This window comes from Bombina bombina, chromosome 2, assembly GCF_027579735.1.
Source record: "Bombina bombina isolate aBomBom1 chromosome 2, aBomBom1.pri, whole genome shotgun sequence".
NCBI lineage: Eukaryota > Metazoa > Chordata > Amphibia > Anura > Bombinatoridae > Bombina > Bombina bombina.
Window position 1 is genome coordinate 410,844,419 of NC_069500.1, and position 13,259 is coordinate 410,857,677.

The window sequence follows — 13,259 nt, forward strand, 5'->3', positions numbered from 1 at the left end:
TATGAAGATTTATCAGTGTCAATATCTGAGACAGAATCCTTTGAACCAGAAAAATCATCATCAGAAACAGACAAATCAGAATGATGATGTTCATTTAAAAATTCATCTGAAAAATGAGAAGTTTTAGAAGACCTTTTACGTTTACTGGAATGAGGAATAACAGACATAGACTTCCTAATAGATTTAGAAACAAAATCTCTTATATTAACAGGAACATCCTGAGTATTAGATATTGATGGAACAGCAACAGGTAATGGTATATTACTAATGGAAATACTATCTGCATTAGCAAGCTTATCATGACATTCATCACAAACTACGGCCGGAGGGACAGATAACACAAGTTTACAGCAGATACACTTAACTTTGGTGGAACCAGCATCAGGCAGCGTTTTTCCAGAAGTAGCTTCTGATCCAGGGTCAAACTGAGACATCTTGCAATATGTAAGAGAAAAAACAACATATAAAGCAAAATCTATCAAATTCCTTAAAAGGCAGTTTCAGGAATGGGAAAAAATGCCAATGAACAAGCCTCTAGCAACCAGAAGCAAATGAAAAATGAGACTTAAATAATGTGAGAAAAAAGGTGGAGACATAAATGACGCCCACATTGTTTGGCGCCAAAAAAACGCCCACATTATTGGCGCCCAAATGCTTTTGACGCCAAGAATGACGCCACATCCGGTAACGCCGACATTTTTGGCGCAAAACGTCAAAAAAAATTACGCAAACACGAACAACTTCCGGCGACAATTATGACGCCGGAAATGACATTGAAAATTTTTTGCGCCAAAAAAGTTCGCGCCAAAAATGACGCAATAAAATGAAGCATTTTCAGCCCCCGCGAGCCTAACAGCCCACAGGGAAAAAAGTCAATTTTAAGGTAAGAAAAAATGATTTAATTCATATGCATTATCCCAAATAATGAAACTGACTGTCTGAAATAAGGAATATTGAACATCCTGAATCAAGGCAAATAAATGTTTAAACACATATATTTAGAACTTTATATAAAAATGCCCAACCATAGCTTAGAGTGTCACAAAATATAAGGCTTACTTAACCCAGGACACTCATCTACATGTAGTAGAAAGCCAAACCAGTACTGAAACGAGAATCAGTAGAGGTAATGGTACATAAGAGTATATCGTCGATCTGAAAAGGGAGGTAAGAAATGAATCTCTACGACTGATAACAGAGAACCTATGAAATAGATCCCGTAGAAGGAGACCATTGAATTCAAATAGGCAATACTCTCTTCACATACCTCTGACATTCACTGCACTCTGAGAGGAAAACCGGGCTCCAGCCTGCTGCGAAGCGCATATCAATGTAGAATCTAGCACAAACTTACTTCACCACCTCCATGGGAGGCAAAGTTTGTAAAACTGATTTGTGGGTGTGGTGAGGGGTGTATTTATAGGCATTTTGAGGTTTGGGAAACTTTGCCCCTCCTGGTAGGAATGTATATCCCATACGTCACTAGCTCATGGACTCTTGCTAATTACATGAAAGAAACGAGTATTTACATGATGATTACAAATATTACCTCTTATGAGTTGGCAGAGGTGTGTGAGTACCCCCACAAAAAAAGCCCACGTTCCAATGTTCTTCACATAGGGGATATACCTAAATATATTCATATAGATATATAGGTATTTATATATATATATTTTTTAAAATCATCAGATATACATAGAAATATCTATTTAAAAATAAAAAGAACATTTTCTTCTATGTGAAGAACATTGGAATATAAAATATGAATAACTCAAGTCAGGTTAAGCGCACTTCAATGCGGTCGGGTTAGTGCGCGAGCGATAAGTGTTAGGTTATATTTTAATTACATGCTCAACTGAAGTCTATGGGTGGGGGTGGGTATCGCATACATGCTAAGTTTTTACTTTCAACTTGTAATACGTTAAATGTTTACTTCTTGTTGTGATTGCGTTCGAGCAAAAGTGCTAAATAGTGCACGATTTATAATCTGGCCCACAGTGTTTTATGTTCCAATAAGATCACAGCTTGATTTTGGCTGGACATTTATAATGGAACATTAACTGTCTTAATGTGACATAAAATATAGAAACAAAAGTTAATTTGAAGTAAATTTAACTGTACACAGGGGAGTGCTGCAGGCTTTGTGAGTATACTAGCACATGAGAGTGCAGCAGGCTTTGTGAGTATACTAGCACATGAGAGTGCAGCAGGCTTTGTGAGTATACTAGCACATGAGAGTGCAGCAGGCTTTGTGAGTATACTAGCACATCAGAGTGCAGCAGGCTTTATGACTAGGCTTACCATAAGTCCCAGTTTGACTGGGATTGTCCCTGTTTGGAAGCGCTGTCCCAGTGTTCCACCCAATTGTTCATTCTGTCCCAGTTTGTCAGGTGTCTGGTATTTGACCGGACTGTCCGGTATTTGTTTGCTTTTTAAAAAAACAGAAATTTGAGTCCATTCTGTCCATGTGCCTTACTGTGGTACTGAGAAACTAAGTAGTACAGCACTGAATAGCGCAGAAGTTGGCGACGTCAGTCACAGATGTGTGGCCAGTGTGAGGGTCAACAGCATGTGAGGTACAAAGCACTACGGGACATGCAGTTGCCATGGTAGCAAGACATTAACAGTCCAGCCCGGGTGACACTTTAACCCCAGCAGTGCCAATGACTAGGAAAGGGTATTCTCCTGGCACACCTGGCATTGCGGTCACATAATGAGCATCAGGCTGCAGGCCAAGGGCTACTGCTGTTCACTGAGCAGGCATTGCTATAGCAGCAGCTACATTCGCTCAGTAGCAGACACTGTGTAAATAGCTATATATGTAGGCTTACCAGAAGTCCCACTTTTACTGGGATTGTCCCTGTTTGGAGGCGCTGTCCCAGTGTCCCACCTGGTTGTTCATTCTGTCCCAGTAGGGCTGCCACCTCTGTGTTTCAAATCATGTGTCTGGGTTTCAGACCGCCTGGAACCCAGACACATTATTCAAAATGACTGGACTGTGACTCTCCAGCATAGTTGGATGCTGGTACTTTGTTATATACAGCCCTGCTTAGCTTAACGTTTGTGTCCTTCAAAGTTTACATTTAGTAATACCGGCTGAGTGAGCAGCATAGGGTTTTTTAACTTTATAGTACTACTTGGTTTATTTTTCTAAGAATTTAACACCCCCCGACCCCTGGTGACATTGCCGGTGATACACCTTTAGGGGAATCATATGAGTATGACCAGAAAGTACAGACAGGCAGGATTTTTGGCGTGGATCTTGCTTTACTTCATGCAGAATAGCATTTTGGCTGTAATCTTCCTGCATTATGGTATAGAGTAGCCTCTTAAACAGCTTTAGCAGGTATGTGTTTATTTTTTACTTATTTCATTCAATGTTGTATTTATGCCTTATCAGTATTTGGCTCTGTTCCTTAATTAGACACATAAAAAACATATTACACTGCAGATATTAAACTGTGTGATGTATACGCTCTTCACTATTTTATGAAATTGATAATTATGCTTGATGTTTGGCATTATTTAGAACCTGAGATTTAGATGAATGATTTATTTACTTATGTTGTGTATGGGTTCCCATGACAACATAAGGGTGTCTTTTTCCCTAGGGGGTGGTGTTACTGTCTATTTAAACTGTGTGATTCACTTGTTGTTTGACTGAGGAAGGGTAGAGTATCCAAGAAACATTACGCACATAAAAGATACTACTTTAAAAGGACTGTTAATAGCCACGCCCCTTGACCATAACCCTGACCACACCCCCACTGGCACCGCACCTCTAAAAAAAATGGTAAGCCTATATATATGTAACGTTATTTATCCAGTGTGTGCAGTGCACAGGTATGTTACGTTTACAATAAAGATACATGAACATTAGAAAACATTTCCACTGTATGCTTAGTCCTTTCCATAACAACAGTGACAGAGCACTGCCATCTTGTAATAAGACCTTTGCCTTAGCAGTTCACTTCCGGTTTAAGTGTTCACATGTGTGCGGAGTCTGTGTGCTAGGTAAGTGCCCATTGTAAGTTACACATTACCTCTGTACTATGTGCATCAGGGGCTGCTCTGTAATGGGGACATTTCCTATCTGGCATTCTGGGGAACTGCTTAGCAAAAGCTGCCCTTTGTGATAGGTAGTGATCACAAAGGTTAATTTACTCTCTGGAAAATTAGTTCCGGACGGCAATTGCCACACCCCCTCAACCATGCCCCTGACCACACCCCCACTGGCACTGCACCAGTTGGTCCCAGTTTCACTTCTAAAAATTATGGTACGCCTATTTATGACTATACTAGCACATGAGAGTGCAGCAGGCTTTGTGAGTATACTAGCACATGAGAGTGCAGCAGGCTTTGTGAGTATACTAGCACATGAGAGTGCTGCAGGCTTTGTGAGTATACTAGCACATGAGAGTGCTGCAGGCTTTGTGAGTATACTAGCACATGAGAGTGCAGCAGGATTTGTGAGTATACTAGCACATGAGAGTGCAGCAGGCTTTATGAATATACTAGCACATAAGAGTGCTGCAGGCTTTGAGAGTATACTAGCACATGAGAGTGCAGCAGGCTTTATGAATATACTAGCACATGAGAGTGCAGCAGGCTTTGTGAGTATACTAGCACATGAGAGTGCAGCAGGCTTTGTGAGTATACTAGCACATAAGAGTGCTGCAGGCTTTGTGAGTATACTAGCACATGAGAGTGCTGCAGGCTTTGTGAGTATACTAGCACATGAGAGTGCAGCAGGCTTTGTGAGTATACTAGCACATGAGAGTGCAGCAGGCTTTGTGAGTATACTAGCACATGAGAGTGCAGCAGGATTTGTGAGTATACTAGCACATGAGAGTGCAGCAGGCTTTATGAATATACTAGCAAATAAGAGTGCTGCAGGCTTTGAGAGTATACTAGCACATGAGAGTGCTGCAGGCTTTGTGAGTATACTAGCACATGAGAGTGCAGCAGGCTTTGTGAGTATACTAGCACACGAGAGTGCTGCAGGCTTTGTGAGTATACTAGCACATGAGAGTGCAGCAGGATTTGTGAGTATACTAGCACATGAGAGTGCAGCAGGCTTTGTGAGTATACTAGCACATGAGAGTGCAGTAGGCTTTGTGAGTATACTAGCACATGGGAGTGCAGCAGGCTTTGTGAGTATACTAGCACATGGGAGTGCTGCTGGCTTTGTGAGTATACTAGCACATGGGAATGCTGCTGGCTTTGTGAGTATACTAGCACATGGGAATGCTGCCAGCTTTGTGAGTATACTAGCACATGGGAATGCTGCTGGCTTTGTGAGTATACTAGCACAGGGGAGTGCTGCCGGGTTTGTGAGTATACTAGCACATGGGAATGCTGCTGGCTTTGTGATTATACTAGCACATGGGAATGCTGCTGGCTTTGCAAGTATACTAGCACATGGGAATGCTGCTGGCTTTGCGAGTATACTAGCATATGGGAGTGCTGCTGGCTTTGCGAGTATACTAGCACATGGGAGTGCTGCTGGCTTTGTGAGTATACTACCACAGGGGAATGCTGCTGGCTTTGTGAGTATACTAGCACATGGGAATGCTGCCGGCTTTGTGAGTATACTAGCACATGGGAATGCTGCCGACTTTGTGAGTATACTAGCACAGGGGAGTGCTGCTGGCTCTGTGAGTATACTAGCACAGGGGAGTGCTGCTGGCTTTGTGAGTATACACAAAAGAAGGTCCTCAGGAAGTGTGCGTATATATATATATATATATATATAAAAAAGGGTGGTCCACATTCTGCTAATAGAAGTAAATTGGAAAATTGTTTAAATCACATGCTCTATCTGCATCATGAAAATTTAATTTTAACTTTAGTGTCCCTTTAATTTTAACTAGAATGTTTGAAAAAATATGCAACATTAATTTAGAACGAACACATATGGCAACTCTACCTGTTTAAAATCAATGTATTGAAACATTCACCCAACCATAGTTAGTGCAATGCATTCAACAAATAGAATAATGTTTTTCACATGCAAGAAAATAGACAACTGTATGTTATTCCCAGACAAATAAACCACAAACTGAGAAATATTAACAGATATGTAATAAAGTAACTTACCTCTAATAGTTTAGTGTCTGGTGTGTACTTGTCCTTCCAGTGATCCACAAACACAAAATCCAGAGTGTCTATCTCATGTTTCTTTTTCAGCTGGGGGATAATGTCCTCAGTAGAGCCTTCCAAAATCTGCACCTAAAAAGTGTTACATTAGGTTATTTCATGAGGTGTCCTTATCATGCTCAGGACTGGCTTGGCAGCGTGTTCTGCCTCTTTGTGAGGTTAATTACATAGTTATAGTGATAATGAAATGCTCATGTTAATCATGTTATTATTGCATTAACACGTCCCTTTAATGTGCATAACTGCATTTTCTTTAAAAAAAAAAAAGTTCTTAAAATATATATGAAACTTTATTGGTTTATGAAAAAAACTGTTTTTAAATATGAATTCTTACTTATCGCTTGACAAATTGTGCTTCAAAGACTTCATTAAATAATACAAATACTAGTTAGTAGTAGAATGAGAAACAAGTAACCAGAAGAGTGTAGGCAAAACCCAAAATATTTAGAGTGGCACTGGCAGAGTATGTAGAATTCCCACCCCTTAGGCATTTCCTATGTAACTTTATATGTACAATTTTTACATTCTACTGCTGATCTGTGAGCCAAATGCCTACAATCATCCAGTCAGGTGTTCACTGAGGCAAACCCAGATACATATCTTGTTGCTTAGAAACCAGTTATTAGGAACCTGTGTTTGAACAATTAGCATTATTTATATTAAATGTTGAAGATATGGATGTAGCAATGTCTAAACCTTTCGTAAGCTGCCGGCTGACAGGCTGTGACCTCAGTATTAGCTTGCTAAGGTGACCATGGGTAAGCTTTTAGGATAGATGAAGTGTAATTGCAAACATGTAAATTATAAAAGCCGTTTTACTAAAAAGCTAACAGGTATATTAACTGTTCATGGAAGTTTTGTTTCCTTATAACTTATCTCTGTTTATTTAACAATTAATAACTAGAGATAAGCAAACCTTGTCCTTCACTCCGGCAAATTCAATCATCTGCTTGGCCACAGCAGCATAAGCCGGGTTCATCTCTATAGTGAAGAAACGAGTTCCAGGTTTTAGCAGCCGAGATATCCGAATTGAAGAGTATCCACAGTATGTGCCCAGCTCCAGAAGCACCGATGGGTCAGTCTCCTTCACCACTTTATCCAGTATCAGGCCTGCAAATGAAATAACACGGTTATAAGGACTGAGGGGTTGATGCCCTTAAAGAAAGAGTAAAGAAAAAAACATTTCATAATTCTGTTTGAGCATGCAGTTTTAAATTTTCCAGCTAACTTCTTTTTATCAAATTTGCTTTGTTCTCTTGGTATCCTTCCTTAAACAGCAAACCTAGTTAGGCTCATAGGACATCAGCACTTGCACGTATGTCTATAGCACTTTATGGCAGCAGTGTTTGCAACTTTGAATGACACTGCATCAAATATTGTTACAAACACTGCTTCCAAAGACTTTTAGGGGGCCTGGCCGCAGCAACTCAAGCAGATCAGTGCAGCCTGTTTATGGGACTGCAGTTTTTCTAATCACCACTAGAAGTCGCTAAGCATATGGTAACTATAAGCAACCAGGAAAAAGAAAGCGCTGCAAGCAGTTTGCTGTGAGAAGTTTTTTTCTTACTTCTGGAGTGTTTGTTAAGGGTGTTTGCTAGGCTGTGCATAAACTCCCTTTTGTGTATATGTATGTGTTTGTGTAAGTATGTGTGCATGTGGGGTGTATAAATGTCTATGTGTGTGTACATGCGCATATATTTGCCTGTTTATTGTGCATGTTATTGTGTGTGTACTGTGTGTGTGTATATATATATATATATATTGTATATCTCTGTGAGTGTTGCATCGACTCCCTCTTGCGTGTGTGTGTATGTATATACATGTTTGTGTTTGCATGTGTTTGTGTGTGTGTGTATATATATATATATATATATATATATATATATATAAACAAAGCAAATTCTGGCACACTCTTCAAAGTAGCTTAAAACAGAACTTTTATGCCAACAAGATTAAAAAGCAGGACAGCGTCTAACATGTATATAGGGTCCTTGCCACAGACTTTGTCCTGGGGCCCAGTAAGTTCTAGCTATGCCTCTGCTTGCTATGCTTAATAATGCAGACTGTAGAGCATCTTTCACTGACTGTACCACCTGATTTGTCATAAAAGAAAATGGTTTTGCATCTGAGGCTTTTTTTAAATTCTCTTCTTTCATTCAGATAGAGACCTGAGATTGATGTTAACAAATTGAAATCTTGTGATTGTGTATGCATTGGCGAGATTTCAATGATGGGATTGGGTCAGGGGGGCGAGCTTACAATGCTAGGCATGCTTACCATGACCTGATCCCATGCAGTAAGCGCCGTTGGCTTCAGGACATCCAAACGGCTAGGACGTTCCATGCTGTTCTAATGGAGCTAAAACTGGCATGGAATGTCCTAACGTCTTTAAAAGGTTAAAATCACAAGCGCTAAATGAATAATGAAAGAAAAATTTTGGGTGTCATTTCTCTTTAAACGTTATAAAATAAAGGGTTTTTGTTGTTGTTGATTTTTTTAAATAAAAAAATGTATGTCTGCAACATACAGTATGTGCACTACCTTAATTGATATGGTGTGCTTTTTACCATCACTTTAACCGCTTCAACTGAGAAATAGTTGCAAAAAAGTATACACATATAGCACTCTACTCCCACGCTGTTAATTGTGTTAGAGTAGGGCGGTATACATCCACAAAAGAAAATTAAAAAATTAGACTTTAATAGATATTCTTAAAAAATGGGTACTTTAAAATCAACTAGCGATATTAGGGTATCACTATATAATGTCTAGGTTATGTTTCTACCAAGACAAAGTACTTTACAGTTATGCAGGTAAATGTAATAGTGGGGTAAATAAAGTAGGGGGGTCTAAAATAAATAGGTCCTCATAATGTGGTATTACGGCTCAAAAATGGTTTGAGGTTTAGCGAATAGTGTCCCCAAACTAATGTAAATGCTTGGTGCAAACTGTGTCAATTTAGATGAAACTTTGTTTATAAATTCCACCTTACAGGGGTTATTACGGTTCAGGAGTAGTTTGTTACAAACAATATCGATATAGATGATACAACGTATTTAAATTCCCCTTTACAGAGGTAATTGCGGCTCAGGAATTGTTTGGTGAAAACAATATCGATTTAGGTGATACAGCGTATTTCTATTCCCCTTTACAGAGGTTAATGTGGCTCAGGAATAGTTTGCGGTTTAGCAAATAGTATCCCCAAAATAGTGTGTGCAAACAGTATCAATTTAGATAATATAGCATATTTGGATTCAGGACTTGATCTAGAGATAAATCAACAAAATCCAACAATTGCAGCTACTTGAAATAATTATATATATATATATATATTAAGATGCCTCGTGGTTTTGTGTTACTTATATTCTTATAAGAAAGTAACAAATTGCATTATATAATTAGCTAACTGTATGATCCCTTGATACTAGGGTATGGGGATTCCAGAAATTGCAATTTTGTGCATGTATATGATAGATATTAAAATATTAATTTTATATATATATATATATATATATATATATATATATATATATATATATATATATATATATATATATATATATATATATATAATATCAAATGATCTTGTAGGATAAAGTTGCCACTAATATTAGGTTGTAACCTGATATCTCAAATCGTTGCCATAGTATAAAGTAACAGAAGCTATATAGTTTGCTTCTATATTACATTTTGTGATCTAGGCGCTATATTACATTTATAAAACTGCAGCACTTGTGATTAATGGGAGTATGGCCGCTATGATGTCCAATATGACCATTTTAATTCCCCACGCCTGTAATGCTGCGTCCAATATTGTTACCAAATATATAGATATTGTTGGGTACGTTATGAAAGTATTGCTTACTAAATAACGCTGTATATAGTAGCTACAATGTTACTTTCACTGTGTATTCATTGGGGATTGATACCTAGGTAAATACAGGATAATTATATACTAGAGCAGGGGTCGTGGTCCCTTTCGGACATATATACTAGAGCAGGGGTCGCGGTCCCTTTCGGACATCAGGGACTACTAAACTCACAATTTTGAATTCCGTGGACCACTAACATGTTTTTTTTTTAAAAGGTACAGACCTATATATATATATATATATATATATATATATATATATATATATATATATATATATATATATATATATATATATATATCCAATGCAATTTGTTACTTTCTTATAAGAATATAAGTAACACAAAACCACGAGGCATCTTAATATATATATATATATATATATATATATATATATATATATATATATATATATATACAGGGAGTGCAGAATTATTAGGCAAGTTGTATTTTTGAGGATTTTATTATTGAACAACAACCATGTTCTCAATGAACCCAAAAAACTCATTAATATCAAAGCTGAATAGTTTTGGAAGTAGTTTTTAGTTTGTTTTTTAGTTATAGCTATTTTAGGGGGATATCTGTGTGTGCAGGTGACTATTACTGTGCATAATTATTAGGCAACTTAACAAAAAACAAATATATACCCATTTCAATTATTTATTTTTACCAGTGAAACCAATATAACATCTCAACATTCACAAATATACATTTCTGACATTCAAAAACAAAACAAAAACAAATCAGTGACCAATATAGCCACCTTTCTTTGCAAGGACACTCAAAAGCCTGCCATCCATGGATTCTGTCAGTGTTTTGATCTGTTCACCATCAACATTGCGTGCAGCAGCAACCACAGCCTCCCAGACACTGTTCAGAGAGGTGTACTGTTTTCCCTCCTTGTAAATCTCACATTTGATGATGGACCACAGGTTCTCAATGGGGTTCAGATCAGGTGAACAAGGAGGCCATGTCATTAGATTTTCTTCTTTTATACCCTTTCTTGCCAGCCACGCTGTGGAGTACTTGGACGCGTGTGATGGAGCATTGTCCTGCATGAAAATCATGTTTTTCTTGAAGGATGCAGACTTCTTCCTGTACCACTGCTTGAAGAAGGTGTCTTCCAGAAACTGGCAGTAGGACTGGGAGTTGAGCTTGACTCCATCCTCAACCCGAAAAGGCCCCACAAGCTCATCTTTGATGATACCAGCCCAAACCAGTACTCCACCTCCACCTTGCTGGCGTCTGAGACGGACTGGAGCTCTCTGCCCTTTACCAATCCAGCCACGGGCCCATCCATCTGGCCCATCAAGACTCACTCTCATTTCATCAGTCCATAAAACCTTAGAAAAATCAGTCTTGAGATATTTCTTGGCCCAGTCTTGACGTTTCAGCTTGTGTGTCTTGTTCAGTGGTGGTCGTCTTTCAGCCTTTCTTACCTTGGCCATGTCTCTGAGTATTGCACACCTTGTGCTTTTGGGCACTCCAGTGATGTTGCAGCTCTGAAATATGGCCAAACTGGTGGCAAGTGACATCTTGGCAGCTGCACGCTTGACTTTTCTCAGTTCATGGGCAGTTATTTTGCGCCTTGGTTTTTCCACACGCTTCTTGCGACCCTGTTGACTATTTTGAATGAAACGCTTGATTGTTCGATGATCACGCTTCAGAAGCTTTGCAATTTTAAGAGTGCTGCATCCCTCTGCAAGATATCTCACTATTTTTGACTTTTCTGAGCCTGTCAAGTCCTTCTTTTGACCCATTTTGCCAAAGGAAAGGAAGTTGCCTAATAATTATGCACACCTGATATAGGGTGTTGATGTCATTAGACCACACCCCTTCTCATTACAGAGATGCACATCACCTAATATGCTTAATTGGTAGTAGGCTTTCGAGCCTATACAGCTTGGAGTAAGACAACATGCATAAAGAGGATGATGTGGTCAAAATACTAATTTGCCTAATAATTCTGCACTCCCTGTATATATATACACATATATCATTATTTCAAGTAGCTGCAATTGTTAGATTTTGTTGATTTATCTCTAGATCAAGTCCTGAATCCAAATATGCTATATTATCTAAATTGATACTGTTTGCACAAACTATTTTGGGGATACTATTTGCTAAACCACAAACTATCCCTGAGCCGCATTAACCTCTGTAAAGGGGAATAGAAATACGCTGTATCACCTAAATCGATATTGTTTTCACCAAACAATTCCTGAGCCGCAATTACCTCTGGAAAGGGAAATTCAAATACGTTGTATCATCTAAATTGATATTGTTTGTAACAAACTACTCCTGAACCGTAATAACCACTGTAAGGGGCAATTTATATACAAAGTTTCATCTAAATTAAAACAGTTTGCACCAAGCATTTACATTAGTTTGGGGACACTATTCGCTAAACCTCAAACCATTTTTGAGCCATAATACCACATTATGAGGAACTATTTAATTTAGGCCTCCTACTTTATTTACCCCACTATTACATTTACCTGCATAACTGTAAAGTACTTTGTCTTGGTAGAAACATAACCTAGACATTATATAGTGATACCCTAATATCGCTAGTTGATTTTAAAGTACCCATTTTCTAAGAATATCTATTAAAGTCTAATTTTTTAATTTTCTTTTGTGGATGTATACCGCCCTACTCTAACACAATTAACAGCGTGGGAGTAGAGTGCTATATGTGTATACTTTTTTGCAACTATTTCTCTGTTGTAGCGGTTAAAGTGTTTGTTTATACACAGCACCTTGGGGCAATATATACTGTATATAAGGCCAATTTTGGATAATACAGGGCCCGTTCCCACCCATTTGATAGTTAGTAGTGCCATTACACCTCTCCCTTTTGTACAAAGGTTTAACATCATATCAGGGGAATAAAATATTCAGAGAAAATCTTAAGTTCATATTTAACTGAAATAAGATAGCTACACGATTTCCATGCCTGACATATTTCTTATGCAGCTTTATCACATGTTTATTATCAAAAGATATTGTTGCTCACCATGGCTTGTACATAGCAATGCCTTTTTAATTGTTTAATAATTAATGAAGAGCAGAGGTTATCAAATCTGTCATCAGACCACCCTAACAGGACAGCTTTTCAGGACATTTGAACTGGAGCACAAGTGAAATAATTGGCTGATTAGTAACCATGGTTATTAACCTGCTCTCATCCAAAAATCTGGCCCATTAGAGAGGTCTGAGGACAGGTTTG

At 38.3% G+C, this 13,259-nt stretch overlaps 1 protein-coding gene across 2 annotated transcripts in view; it reads right to left on the reverse strand.

The window, feature by feature from the left end:
• The window catches only part of LOC128648939 (catechol O-methyltransferase), a 267,952-nt gene that overhangs the window by 45,718 nt on the left and 208,975 nt on the right, over positions 1–13,259 (reverse strand). For both annotated transcript variants that reach the window (XM_053701922.1, XM_053701923.1), the window contains exons 3-4: positions 7,076–7,269; positions 6,100–6,231 (exon numbers count right to left, since the gene is read on the reverse strand). In XM_053701922.1, coding sequence (XP_053557897.1) covers positions 6,100–6,231; positions 7,076–7,269 — 326 coding nt within the window. The remainder of the gene's footprint in view (positions 1–6,099; positions 6,232–7,075; positions 7,270–13,259) is intronic.